This window comes from Mastigoproctus giganteus, chromosome 9, assembly GCF_048544385.1.
Source record: "Mastigoproctus giganteus isolate SK-2022 chromosome 9, ASM4854438v1, whole genome shotgun sequence".
NCBI lineage: Eukaryota > Metazoa > Arthropoda > Arachnida > Uropygi > Thelyphonidae > Mastigoproctus > Mastigoproctus giganteus.
In genome coordinates, this window is record NC_143583.1 from 196,948,864 (window position 1) to 196,962,751 (window position 13,888).

At 35.2% G+C, this 13,888-nt stretch overlaps 1 protein-coding gene across 1 annotated transcript in view; it reads left to right on the forward strand.

Annotated features, from left to right (window-relative positions):
• LOC150081006 (venom factor-like) overlaps positions 1-13,888 on the forward strand; it is a 785,003-nt gene that overhangs the window by 480,262 nt on the left and 290,853 nt on the right. Inside the window, exon 27 of the mRNA XM_090382066.1 lies at positions 1,537-1,705. Within this exon, the coding sequence (XP_090238192.1) occupies positions 1,537-1,705 (169 nt within the window). The remainder of the gene's footprint in view (positions 1-1,536; positions 1,706-13,888) is intronic.

The window sequence follows — 13,888 nt, forward strand, 5'->3', positions numbered from 1 at the left end:
TTTCTTTCTTGCAATCAATTTTAATTCTTGCTCTCAGTAACCGATGGTTGTTTCCAACATTAAAATATTTCCAGGCTGAGTAGTCAGTAAATGTCATTTTATTGTTTGTCACTATGACATCAATTTCACTACTATTTCCAAGAGGGCTCTTCCACATCAATTTTTTTTTGGCTTTTTCTTGAAGAATGAGTTCATGATTAGCAAATTTTGTTAATCATGAACTCATTGATTAACAAACTACTGGATAACAAGTTTCCAGCAGCCTACCTCCACTTTCATTTCAATAAAGCTCTTCACATTTTATTTTACAAAAAATTAATCAGCCACCCTATAAATATAAAAGGTATATTATGAAGTGGTCATCCTCACCTATTAGGCTGTGTAAATATGTACAGTATATACCCCTTAGCCTCCTTGTCTCTCAGTCTGAAAAACTTGTGTCCTATGATTGGCTAACTATACTGGAGTATCTTTATTTTATATTTTTCTTAATTTTTACTTTATATTTTTAATTTTAACTTTTCACACATTAAAGGTTTTAATCTTAAACGGTATATATGGTTATACTACCATATTAACATTAACTTAAACACTTGTAACTTTCCCCCAGAACTTCATTCAGGATCCTCTAAAGGAACAGGGATTGCAACGCTGAACTGCGTCACTCTTCCTCATACATTTATTTACTATCCTTATACCATATTTTGCCTTCCTTCTTGGGTGCAGTTAGATTTTCAAAAGCAATCAAGATGCTGTGTTCTACTACATATACTGTTTTTGCCTTACTCTTTAAGTTCAGCATCTTTATCACACAACTTTTACCATCAATTCTCTATGCTTTCCTGGGATGCATGTTACATGCATTTAATTCGTTTCTCACCCAATCATAATTCTACTTTTTATTCTTTCCACTTTCCAACACATGAGGTCGCTTCACCTCCACCTATATACACTATCTTAATATCTGGAAAATTCTATTTTTGATTCTCCTATGCAGTGTGTTGGCTTATTCCTCACGGCATACATTCCAGCATTGGCATGGCACCATAGCAAGTGCCACTTTGGCCCACTGATTTATTTTAATTTTATTTCTTTCTTTCTTCAATAAAATTTAATTAATTTCATTTCACTTCATTCTAGCTTTGAAAATATTTTTCCTTTTTTACGCTGGTTTTTATTTCTGCCTCTGTGGGGTCAGCCACGAGATATATGTCAGCTTTTATACTCTTTCCTCACTTTTGTTAATTTCTTATATCTCTATAATTTTCCGTGTATTGAATATATCTCATTTTCAAAACAGAGCCCTTACTTAGTCATTGCATTTTCCTTGGTTTTGGCCACTGAATCCTGAAGAAAACGCCAAAATCATCATAATTGCAACACTAAGTAATGAGTTACTTTCATATAACTCATTTCATAATATTTTCTTTACAGGTACTGGCTTGCATATTTACTATGGATTTGACACACATGCACACACACTTATTTTTTGTTTATTATTATTTTTTAAAATTCGGTATACTTTCTTTCAAATAGCATCAACTTTTGCCTAAAGCTCGTGCGGTTTCCTATCTTGAGCAACATCTAGCTGAAATGGATGATCCTTATCACCTGGCCCTGGTGGCCTATGCTCTTAGTCTTTCAGATAGTGAACTTAAGGTTCCTGCCAATGATAAACTTCGTTCTCGTTCTGTGTATGATGAAGGTTTGTAATTCTTTTGGATTTCTGTTTTACTTAAAACATTTTAAACAGTTTGCTTAATATTATCCTGTTTACATTTTAATACTAAATGTAAATGGTAGAAGTCAATGAATTGTCATATAATGCTATGTAATATGCCTAACTCTGTTTTATTGTAATTAACATAACACTGGTGTAATGAAAGAGGAAATGATTTTGTATCAATTTTACTTGCAGTTTATTCTTTTAGTGTACAGTCATATTTTCATACTTTAGTGTATTTAGTCATGCTTTCAGATTTTGCTAATGGTATGTTACAGAAATTTTTTTCCTTTTCATAAACTTGTTATAAAGCTGTAATGGGGAATAGGAACTGAGGCATTTAGACAGTTCCTTTTCATTGTTAAAAATATTACTGAAGGCAGAACCATATATTAAATAAGAATGAGAGGCAAAATGCTTTTTAAGTGAATGTGATATGGCGAGAGTCATGGGTGTTATTAATTAGTAAATTTACTAGCAAACCTTAGGTGACAAATAAAATTATAGGTTTAATGAACCAAGGGATAAATTTATGTAGTGGACGTCTTATACACTTAAACCAAATAATTAACTGTGATAATCAGTAGGAAATCAAAATGGTCAAGTGGGAGGGTGATAAATAAATAATTTCTAAAGTAATACAAAGAAAAAATTTAAGGAAAATCAAATTAATACTTTATTGGAAGATTTTGCAGTAAATATTTTCAATTGTATAAAGATGATCAACATTATGATAAATTATCCAGCATCATGCTAATAATGCTACAGGTACCTCCGTAGCCAGGTGGGTGGGAGCAGTAGTGCATAGCTCACGCTTCTTGATTAGACTGGGGTTCGAGCCCGTACCCATCAAATACGGAGGATGCGGCAGGTCAGGGAATGACCACCGCATATTCCCAGCCCGGATAAAGGGTGAGGGTTGGCGTCAGGAAGGGCATCCGGCCGTAAAAATTGCATGCAAAAACAATAAAAATATAATTTTTGGACCCCATATAATAATGGGAAAAAGGCGAGGACAAAAAAAAAAAAAAAAAAAAAAATGCTACTAATGCTACTAATTCCTGTATTATTCAGCATTAGGTCTTCTGTACAATGAAACTTTGACTCAGCAACGGTCATATTCCTTTTTGTAACAAACACAGTTGCAAGGAACATGACAGGTGCCCAACTTTGTTGATTATCTGGAAAAAAGTTTTTTTTTTTTTTTTAATTCTGTTTGTGGTATAATATGTTTTATTTAATTAATGGATTGCAGTACTTATATGCATTTTTTAAAAATTTTAACAAAAAAATTAAATATTTAAATATTTTTTTACACATTTTTTAAAGTAATCCTGCTGAAAATGAACAAAAAAAAATCTTCAGTTATAAAAAATGAAACTAACACTCACTTCCATTGTCCAGATCAGACATCCTTTAAGAGTGCAAAATTTCAAACTTACATCTATGCACACAAATGTGTTCATATATTGTGCATGGGACACTGAAAGTAAAACTAGAATGAATGCTGAAGTGAAAGGCAAAAATAGTAAATAGGTATGTGGGACCTGACAGGTTCTTTGCATGTATAATTCTAAGTAAAAAATAGTTTTTCACTTCCAAAATATTTTGAATAAAAGTATTTTTGAAGTGAATCAAAGAAAAACAGTAAAGACTCCTTTACTTATGTAAACTCTAGAACGAAGGGGATGGATCAGATTGGTCCACTTGATATTGCAACAGGATTTAGAAAAGTTGAACAAATGGGCTGATAGCAACTGAAGTTTAAAATTAACAAATGTTAAGTACTGTATATAGATAGCAGAAACCCTAGAGTAACATAAAAACTGTGCAGTACTACTACCTCAGGTTAGTGGAGAATGAAAAAGACATGGAGGTAATTGTGTAGTCAGATATGAAGTTTTCTGAGAACTGCAGATGGGTGCCAGAGCAGGTCATAGTGTCTTGTCAGTGATATACTGGAATTTTGCTAGCAGGGATATGGAGATGATTATCTCCTTGTATAAGGGAATGGTCAGGCTACACCTTGAGTACTGAATACAGGCCTCAACTGAATATAGAGAATATAGAATGAGTACAGAGAAGGGCAGCAAGATTAGTGAGTGGAACATGGTTGCTCTTACCAAGAAAGGCTTAAGTTCTGCAAATTTCTGCAGCTGGAGACTAGGAACCTGAGAGGTGATCTTATTGAGGTGTATAAGGCTCTGAATGGTTTGAGCAAGTTCAATGCTTATGTGATTCTTCCTGTTGCTCAGATATTGCACCTGAGGGGGCATAAATTCAAATTGAGGAAAGACAGTTGTAGAATATTTGCGCAGAAATTTGCTTTTTACCAATGGGTAGTTGATTGCTGGAATAAACTTCCATCTTTCTTTGTGGAAGTTGACAGCTTAAATAAATTGAAGGCTGAACTAGAGAAACTTTTTGGAGTGAATGGATGGGTGAAACAGCAAGGTTTTTTTTTTTTTTTTTTACTAGTGCTAATGAATGTTGTTGTTGACACATGCAGTAGAAAGGTGTTGGTAAGCAACAATTCTTGTTTCATTTTAGCTACATCTTGTATGTCATCTTATATTTAATTGTATGAGCAAGAATAAGGATACCATCAACATGTAGTCTGCTTAATCCTTGCAAAGCCTTAAATACCTGAAACAAATCTCTTGCAGGTGCCTAGTTTATAGATTCTGCAATTTATAGAATCGAAGCCTTCCTTAGCAAGAGTTTGTTGCCTGCTAATCTGGTTGCCCATCTCTGCATCCCTTCCAGCAGATTTGATTCACATCCTTCCTAAGATGAGGATTCTATACAGATCTGGAAGCCTAAGATGAGGCTTACAGATCTGTATGCAGTACTCAAGATATGGCCTAACCAATGCCTTATACAGCAGAATAATTTCTTAGTCATCCCTCCTGGCAAAATTCTGTATATATCACTGACAAAACTCCATGAGCTGTCCTAACAACCTGTCTTTCTCTTTTCTTAATTTCCAGATGAGAACTTAATAAGGTTCAAAATTCCATGTTTTAAGTCAGTAGTTCATAACCTAATTACTTAGTGTCCGTGATTTAGCAGATCTTTATCTGTAAGTTTTCTGAAGTATATTTAGTTGATTAAAGTTTTCATGACAATGGTATGTTGTATGTTTTTTATTCACTATCTTTTGAAGAATTCAATTTTCTTGGCATGAATTTGTTCACAAATCTACTGTTTCTACTATAATTGGAGCATATTCCTGTTATGGATTTGCGGAAATTTTAATTTATGTAATGTTTGGTTTATTATTATGCATGTTTCTTTTTTAGAAAAGTGTATTAAATTATTTATGGTTCTCTTTCTTTAAGTAATCAAGCCAATTGTTTGTTTCATATGTATCCTTAGGATCAGGATCCGTAGTTTATTCTGAATTGAGACATTGAGATTTGGCAGTTAATTAATACTTAAGTGTCTGTGGATTTACTGTTCGTAGCTTGCTGCCATTGTTATACGACACGTTATATCCCGAACTAGATAGTGTAAGCTTAGTATAGTATAGTATATAATATAATATTGTCAATTAATCAGTAAAATCTATTAATCTTGTTGAGCTTCATTGTCAATTAAATTGTACTTTTAACTAAATACATATAACGACTTAGATTACAAACGTAACATAATTAATTAATACATAACTTGATATGGAAGTTATATGAACGGAACTTGTAGATAATACTCAATACTGAAAAAAAATATATATAGCATTATAACTGTGTTGGGATACAAGTTTAGGGTTATAATTTTGTACTGAAATTGAAATTTTATTGAAATTAAATCGAAATCATGACTCAGACCAGAGCAGCAAAACAAAAGGCTCAAGCTGATGGGAGTGTTGTGGCTCAGAGGAGAACTGAGGGGGGCAGTTGCCCTCTGAATCACAGCCTTTTAAAATGCACTGCTTGCATGATGTTTGTGGAGCAATCGGGTACGGGACATGATATTGCCATGGGGGATGTCTTTGTGTGTGCGTGCAATGTAAGGAGTTAATAAATATTCAACACAACTACTACAAACTACTTATTGCAGAAACCTTAGAGATGAAACTACATGCAACTTCAATCAATATCCATAGGCCATTCCTATTGTCTGATGATTGGTCACTTATACGCATGCGTGAAGAACAAACACTACAACATTAGCATTAGCATTAGTAGAGGCATATGATGCAAGAAAGCAAGCTTATTCAGCATCAGCCAAAAAAAAAAAAAAAAAAAAAAAAAACAACCACTACTCCCATTTCACCCCTCCGTTCGTTCGAAATACCTGTCCAGCTGAGCCTTAAATTTATTTAGGATATCAACTTCAACAACAAGCGATGGGAGTCTATTCCACAAACCAACTGCCCGCTGGCTAAAGGCAAATTTCCGCACATCTATCCGACATCCGTCCTTCCTCAATTTGAATTTATGCCCTCTCAGGTGATTATTCTGAGCAAGAGGAAGAATCCCATTGGCATTGAGCATGCTCAAGCCATTCAAAGCCTTATACACCTCTATCAGATCACCTCGCCGATGCCTAGTCTCTAGGCTCTGTAATTTGCAAAACTTAAGCCTTTCTTCGTAAGAGCAACCCTTTGTTCCATTCACTAATCTTGTTGCCCTTCTCTGTACTCGTTCCAGCAGCTCTACATCCTTCTTGAAATGAGGCCTCCAGACCTGTATACAGTACTCAAGGTGTGGCCTGACCAATGCCTTATACAAGGGAATAATCACATCCTTATCCCTGCTAGAAAAATTCCTGTATATCATTGACAAGACACCATGAGCTACTCTTTGCACTCGTCTGCACTGCTCAGAGAACTTCATATCTGCCTGCACAATTACCCCCAGGTCCTTTTCATTCTCTACCACTGTCAGCGTAGTACCACAGAGTTGATACGTTGATCTGGGGTTACTGTTTCCCATATGTAGTACTTTACATTTGTCAATGTTAAACTTCATTTGCCAAATCTCAGCCCATCTGCTCAACCTTTCCAGATCCTGTTGCAGCAGCATAGTATCAGTAGTGTCCTTAACAACCCTGCCAACCTTGGTATCGTCTGCAAACTTGGACATTAAGCCTGATACACCATCATCAATATCATTTATAAATACAGAAAACAACAATGGACCCAACACTGAACCCTGAGGAACTCCACTAATAACATTAGTCCACGTTGAGCAGTGTCCATTGATTACCACTCTCTGTCTTCTGCCACTCAACCATCCCTTTATCCATAGCAGCAATTTGCCTCCAATGCCACACTTCTCCAATTTGTGCAGCAGTCTTCCATGCGCAACAGTATCAAAAGCCTTTCTAAGATCCAAATATATAATATCAAAGTTATTCCCTGCATCCAGTTCTTTTGTGACTACATCATAGTATCCAATCAAATTGGTCAGACAAGACCTGCCCTTAACAAAACCATGCTGTGTCTGAGCTATAACTGAATTCTTGTCCAGATGATCCTGCAGTGCTTCTTTAACCAGTGCCTCCATTAATTTTCCTGGAACCGAAGTTAAACAGGCGCCTCCGTAGCCAGGTGGGAAGGAGCAACAGTGCGTAGCACACGCTTCTTGATTAGACCGGGGTTCGAGCCCGTCACCACCAAATACGGAAAGGTCAGGGAATGACCACCGCATATTCCCGGAGCAATATGGCCTTAGTTGCTAATGCTCCTAAACAACAAACAACCAAACAACAACCAACCGAAGTTAAACTAACAGGTCTATAATTACTTGTGTCAGCCTTTGATCCTCCTTTGTGAATTGGGGTTACATTTGCACATCTCCAGTCCATGGGTACCTCCCCTGAGTTCAAAGAAGCTCTCATAATTATGGCTAGGGGTTTGCTTACTTCCTTTGCTGCCTCCTTTAATATAACTGGATAGATCCCATCCATCCCTGGTGCCTTTTTTATGTTTATCCTCAGCAATTTCTCCTGCACTTTCCTCTCAGTTATTAGAAAATAATCTAGCTCACTGCCAATGTTTATTTCACCTACGACATTCCCCTTCCTGAATAACTCCTCATGTGTGAATGTAGATGCAAAATACTCGTTTAGATTGTTACCCACCTGAGCAGGATCCTCAACTGTTGAACCATCAACATCCAGTGGACCAATCTGATTCATCCCTTTCCTTCTTGAGTTTAAATAGGTAAAGAACTCTTTTCTGTTTTTCTTTGCGTCCTTTGCCAAGGATTTCTCATAATCTGCCTTTGCCTGCCTAATCTCCTTTGTGACTTGGTTACAGACCAACTTATATCTATCATAGGCTTCCATGTCACCCATTAATTTGTATGTATCCGATGCATTTTTCTTCTCTGCCATATGTCTCATTAGTTCATCTGACAACCATTTAGGCCTGAACCTTGAACAATATTTCTTGGTTGGTATGTAAAGCCTGGTAGCTTCCAAGATTAGTTCCTTGAATTCTTTCCATTTTGAATTTGCTGTTGGTAACATCATCAGTTGGTCCCACTGTATAGAATTTAAATACTGTCTCAGACCATCATAGTCGCCTTTACGAAAGCAAAAACCCTTCCCTTTGCCTTTGATGGTAGTTACCGCCTTGAGTAAATCCCATTTCAGCACACTGTGATCACTGCCACCCAGTGGTTCCTTTATCTGCAGATTCCTAATGCATGAAGAATCACTACTGATAATCAGATCAAGAGTATTACTCCCTCTAGTTGCCTCCTGAACATGCTGGTGTAGAAAACAATCATCCAATAAATCCACAAAAGCCCTGCTAGTGTGTGAGTGACCAACCCACAAATTCCAGTCAATATCTGGGAAATTAAAATCCCCCATTATAAGACTCTCTGATTTACTGGCCCATTCTATTTCCCTGTACAGTATCTTATTATACTCATCAGAGTCATTAGGCCTATCTAACATAAGACAAAAGTTTCGGATTAATTGTGAGTAGCTCTCTTCTTGTGAACATGACACCCCGAAAAGTTCTAGTCCGACTTAAGGTATGTAGAGAATAACCCCCCCCACCCCATATCCAATTATTAGACCCCTAAATTTAACCCAAAAATTCCTGCCACAGCACCAAAAAGAAAAAATCGATCCTTAATTATCAGCCAGTTTAGACCTCCAAAATCTAACTTTATGACAATGTCTTGCAAAATTGATATCGCCTTCCCCATGAATTATTAGCGAGTTGGACAAGGAGAGTTGGAAAAAAATCCTATATCTAAAATAAAGGTAAGCCCTGTTGATTCATAATATAATAGAATATAGGAAATATCGAGCGCTTAATAGCTTTCTAGTATCAAATGTAAGGAGTGTAAGGAAATCAGGTGAAAACTCAGCATTGTTATGGGCCTATATGAGAGCTTGAAGGACAGAGTGGATGCCCTCGAAGGATCTAAATTGAGGGGCCCATCAAGTTCTCAGCTGCCCACATTAACACCACAGCTCGCACGTGGTCATCACGCAACACAGCGGCAACTCCCAAGGCAGAAGGCATCTCCGTGGGCAGGAGCAGCAGTGCGTAGCACACGCTTCTTGATTAGACCGGGCTTGAACCCCGGTCTGATCAGTTACAGACCAGTCAGTCTGGCTTTAGTTAGCAAAATCATAGAGGTTGTGATAACTTTAATTATGTAAAGTCAAGAAGGAAGGGGATGAAATAGATTGGTCCACTTGATATTGATGGTTCGACTGTTGATGAACCTCCTCAGGTAGCTGACAAACTGAATGAGTACTTTGCATGTACATTTACACATGAGGAATTCTGTAGGGAAGTGGGGGCCAGAAGCTTATCAAACCCTACTTTACAGGGAGTTAAATGATTTTGCAATAACTGGGAGCAAAGTGGAGGAGAAATTGTTGAAATTAAACATAAGAAAGGCACCTGGGGTGGATGGGATCTATCCACTATATTAAAGGAGGCAGCAAAGGAACTAAGCAGGTCCTTAGCCATGGTTATGAGAGAATCCTTGGATTCAGGGAGTTCCCCATGGACTGCAGATGTGCAAATGTATCCCCAATTTGCAAAGTGGGATCAAATGGGGATGGATCAACTATCTACCATTTCCCTGGATAGTTTAAGCTTGACAGCTTGGGGAAATTCTGTTTTTCTGAATATTTATTACATAAGTGAGGAGGGAAACATACAGGTCATTTATTTTCTTTTTATTGTGATAGCTATGGCTTTATTTATATTTTTATACTATTATTTATTTGTTTTTTGGCCAGTACAACAAAAGTGGTGGCTTCCTTGCAGTATGTGTCTATTAGTAATGTTAATACTCTCCTAATCTGAATACTCTCTATATTCTAGAACTAGAGGAAATAAGCAAAAGAAGAAAAAAGGAAGAAAAAGTTTAATTAAAATAAAGATCTCAGCATATTATATAACCTGTAAAAAATGCAATAATCACTGCATTTTTATAATTATAACAATTGAAATAAAAGGGATAAATTAAAAGTAAATTAGAAGTAATGGTATTAATGTAGGGGGATTTATTATTTTGAAACAGCATGTCAAAATGAGATAGGGAAAAGAGGGCTGTAATTGGGAACATTAATGCCGAAATAATTAATTGGTTTATCAAGGCTAACTTCATCAGGGGACAACAGTCATAATTATCTATCCAGAATAATAGATAATTTTGACTTTGCATTTTGTACCTCCAAATGAATGTTTCAAAATGCCAGAAATTGATAAATCAAATGCTAGTAAAACATGTCTAGTAAAATTTCACATCACCAGTAGTGTGGACTCTATGTTATTTGTAGGTGATTATTAAATGAATAAATAATTAAGGTATGCCAGATATTTGTAAAATTGTAGTGATGTAAAAATGCAATGTTGAAAGGCATAGGAAGGGATTAGAGAAGGCTAAAATCCTCCTTCTGTGTTGCTTTCTATAATCCTCCGTACATTTTTAACATTAAATTTTTATATAACTCATCATCATCATAGGTTCCCATTCCATCTGGGGTTGGTGATCAGCATCTGTTTTAAACATCATGAAATAATTGTTCCACAGTTGTGCCTGTCCATTCCTTCAAATTATCCAGCCATTCTTCCTCTCACCATTAATTCTTTCTGTCAGAATAATTTGTGGCACTGCATATTCTTCTTGATGTCTCATAATGTGACCAAAAAAAATAAGTTTTTTGTTTCTTGATTAGATACAGCAGTTTCCTTTCTCTGCTGACTGATCTCAACACTTCCACATTTATAACTTTAACTGTCCATGGAATGTGCAATATTCTTCTATACATGTACATCTCAAATGCCACCAATTTCTTAATTGTTGTGTTCTTTAATGTCCAAGTCTCACAACCATAGAGTAGTGTGGACCAGATGTAGTACTCCATTACTCTTAGTCGAGGACTTAGATCCAATTACAGATTACATAAAACACTTTTCATTTTGCAAAACGCCGATCTTGCTATTTCAACTCTTCATTTAATTTCATTTGAATCATTCCCTTTGTCATTAATTTCTCTTCCTAAATAGACATAACTGTTAACTTTTTCATTCAGTCTCCCATGGACTATAAGTGTGAGATTTGTATAATTCTTGGGACCAGCTATCATCCATTTTGTCGTACTGGGATTTATCCCAAGACCCATATTATTACTTTCTGCATTAACTATTTCTATGAGTGGTTGAAGATCAGAATCACTTCTTGCAATGATAACTGTATCATCGGCATAGCAAATATTATTGATGACTACTCCATTTAAAACAATTCCTTCTGCTCTATCTTCCAATGCCTCCTTCATAATTTTTTTCAGAATAGAGATTGAACAATAATGGAGATAGAATGCACCCCTGCCAAATACCTCTCTTTATCATAATTTCTTCTGTCAGCTCATCTTCCACTCTCACCATGGCATTCTGATTGTAGTACAGATTCTTGATTATTTGGATATCTTTGTTGTCTAGGTTTATCTGGTGCAAGATAGCAAAATTTTCTGTGTTGAACTTTTTCAAATGCTTTTTTATAGTCTGTGAAACAAGCATAGACATTTTGTTGCATTTCCAGACATCTTTCTATTAATACCGAAAGACTAAACATGGCTTTTTTGGTACCTTCACACTTCCTAAATCCAAACTGAGTCTTCCCTGTTTCCTTTTCACATTTTCTTCCCTGGATGTGAAGATAAACTATTCTTAAAAATATCTTTAATGTATGACTCATGAGGCTGATTGTTCAATATTCTGCACAATTCTTGGCATTTGGTAATGGTATGAAAGTTCGTATGAAAATATATAATTACAATTTTATAAATACCTGGAATACATTACAATTACTGATATACCTTAATTAATTTATTTATTCATTTAATAATGTATACATAGTTTTGGGGCTACCCTCTGCACTACTGCTGTGACAAAATTTTACTGTTTTGTTAGGCATTTCATTTTTTTCCCCCCTTTGTAACATTAATCTGGAGCTGTGAAATGCTATCATTCTGGGCAGATAATTAAGACAGTAGTTCCCTGATGAAGTTAGCCATGATAATCTATCCAAATAATTATTTTAGTATTAATATTCCCAATGAGCTCTCTTCTCTCTCAGATTTTGGCTTTCTCTTTCGAAACAATAAATCGTGTCCCCCACAACATTAATACCATTACTTCTAATTTACTTTCGATCTATCCTTTTGTTTTTAATTACTATTACACTGAACACTGCTTATTGTTATCACTTCGGGACAGCTTAATTGATAATAATAACTGATTAGTAATAATAACCATTGAAACAAAAATGCAGCTGTTTTGCATAATGTTTCTGGAAATCCATAAAAATCATTAAAAAGAAATAAAGAAAATATAAAAATCAAGAATTATAAAAGGCTTAATGCTCTACTGTAAAACAGTTAGATTGGTAGGGGTCCAGATACTGTACATTCTTTCCCAGAGTAACGACACCGACAGCCATGTGAACCATATGAACAATGTGTCTGAGTTCAGGAAAAAACATTGGGATATTACGTCACTTCCACTACACATGTGGAAGCAACTCTGATAAAGCAAAATGTGATAACATAAGCTGAAGCACTGATACAATAAACAATGTTTTTTCTATGTATTCGTATATGTCCAATTGGGACTTCGTAAAAGTGATAGCATTAAATAAATGATAACATATTCATGATCACAATAAGTGGCATGCAATTTATATTTGCCTTTAATGTGCTATTATTTGTAGTAAATTATTGCATTTGTTTTTCAGGTTATTATAATATGCTTAGATTTTTATTTTTTTAACTTTTTTTTTTTTTTTTACTATTTTTTTTTTTTTCCTTTCTGTTGCTTCCTATAGGTATGGCAGACAATGCATTGAACATTTTATACCCACATACCATCTGCTCTTATATATCTTTAATTGCACCTATTTACGTTACATTCTTCTAGAGCAGTATTGTGTTTGAAGGTGTAATGACATACCCTGTTTCTCTACTTTGCTGTGCCTGGTTAACCATGCATTTGATTATCTGGGCTGGGCTGTCTTTTTCATGTTATTTAACTTTTTTTTTTTCTTAAACAGCATCAATATTTATTTAATTTTATTATTTTTTTTCTTAGATGATAGCTGAATATTGCCTTGGTTTGAAAGGCAAAACTAGAGATTACAGTATTTATTTGTATTTATAAAATAAAATATACTGTTGATCCACAATGTATGAATTTCTCTGCCTTACTTCTGATGAAGTTGTTTTTTCATTGAAATAGCATTAAGTATCACTATTTTTCCACTCTGTTTGGATTTCTCTCTTTATGTTTTTCTTTCAGTAGTTTTCTATATATTTTTTTCTGATGTGAATCATTTTGTTATAAAATATTGATTAAACTTAAATTTGTCATTTTATATTTATGGCAAGTGTGATGAACAAGTATGAACCAATGATGAACAAGTATGCCACAGAAAGGGATATAATCATTGAAGGAACAGAAATCGAAAAGGTGGATTCATATATTTATCTTGGACAAGTCATTAGCTGTCATATTGATAAATGGCTGGAAGTCAAGAGAAAAATAAATTTCTGATGGATAGCATTCAGGAAATATAGTCACGTACTTTGGAGCAATATCCCAATTTTTCCAAAATGTGATATAATGAAATGAACAAATGTATACCCCACCATGACTCATGGAAGAGAAGCTGAAACTACACA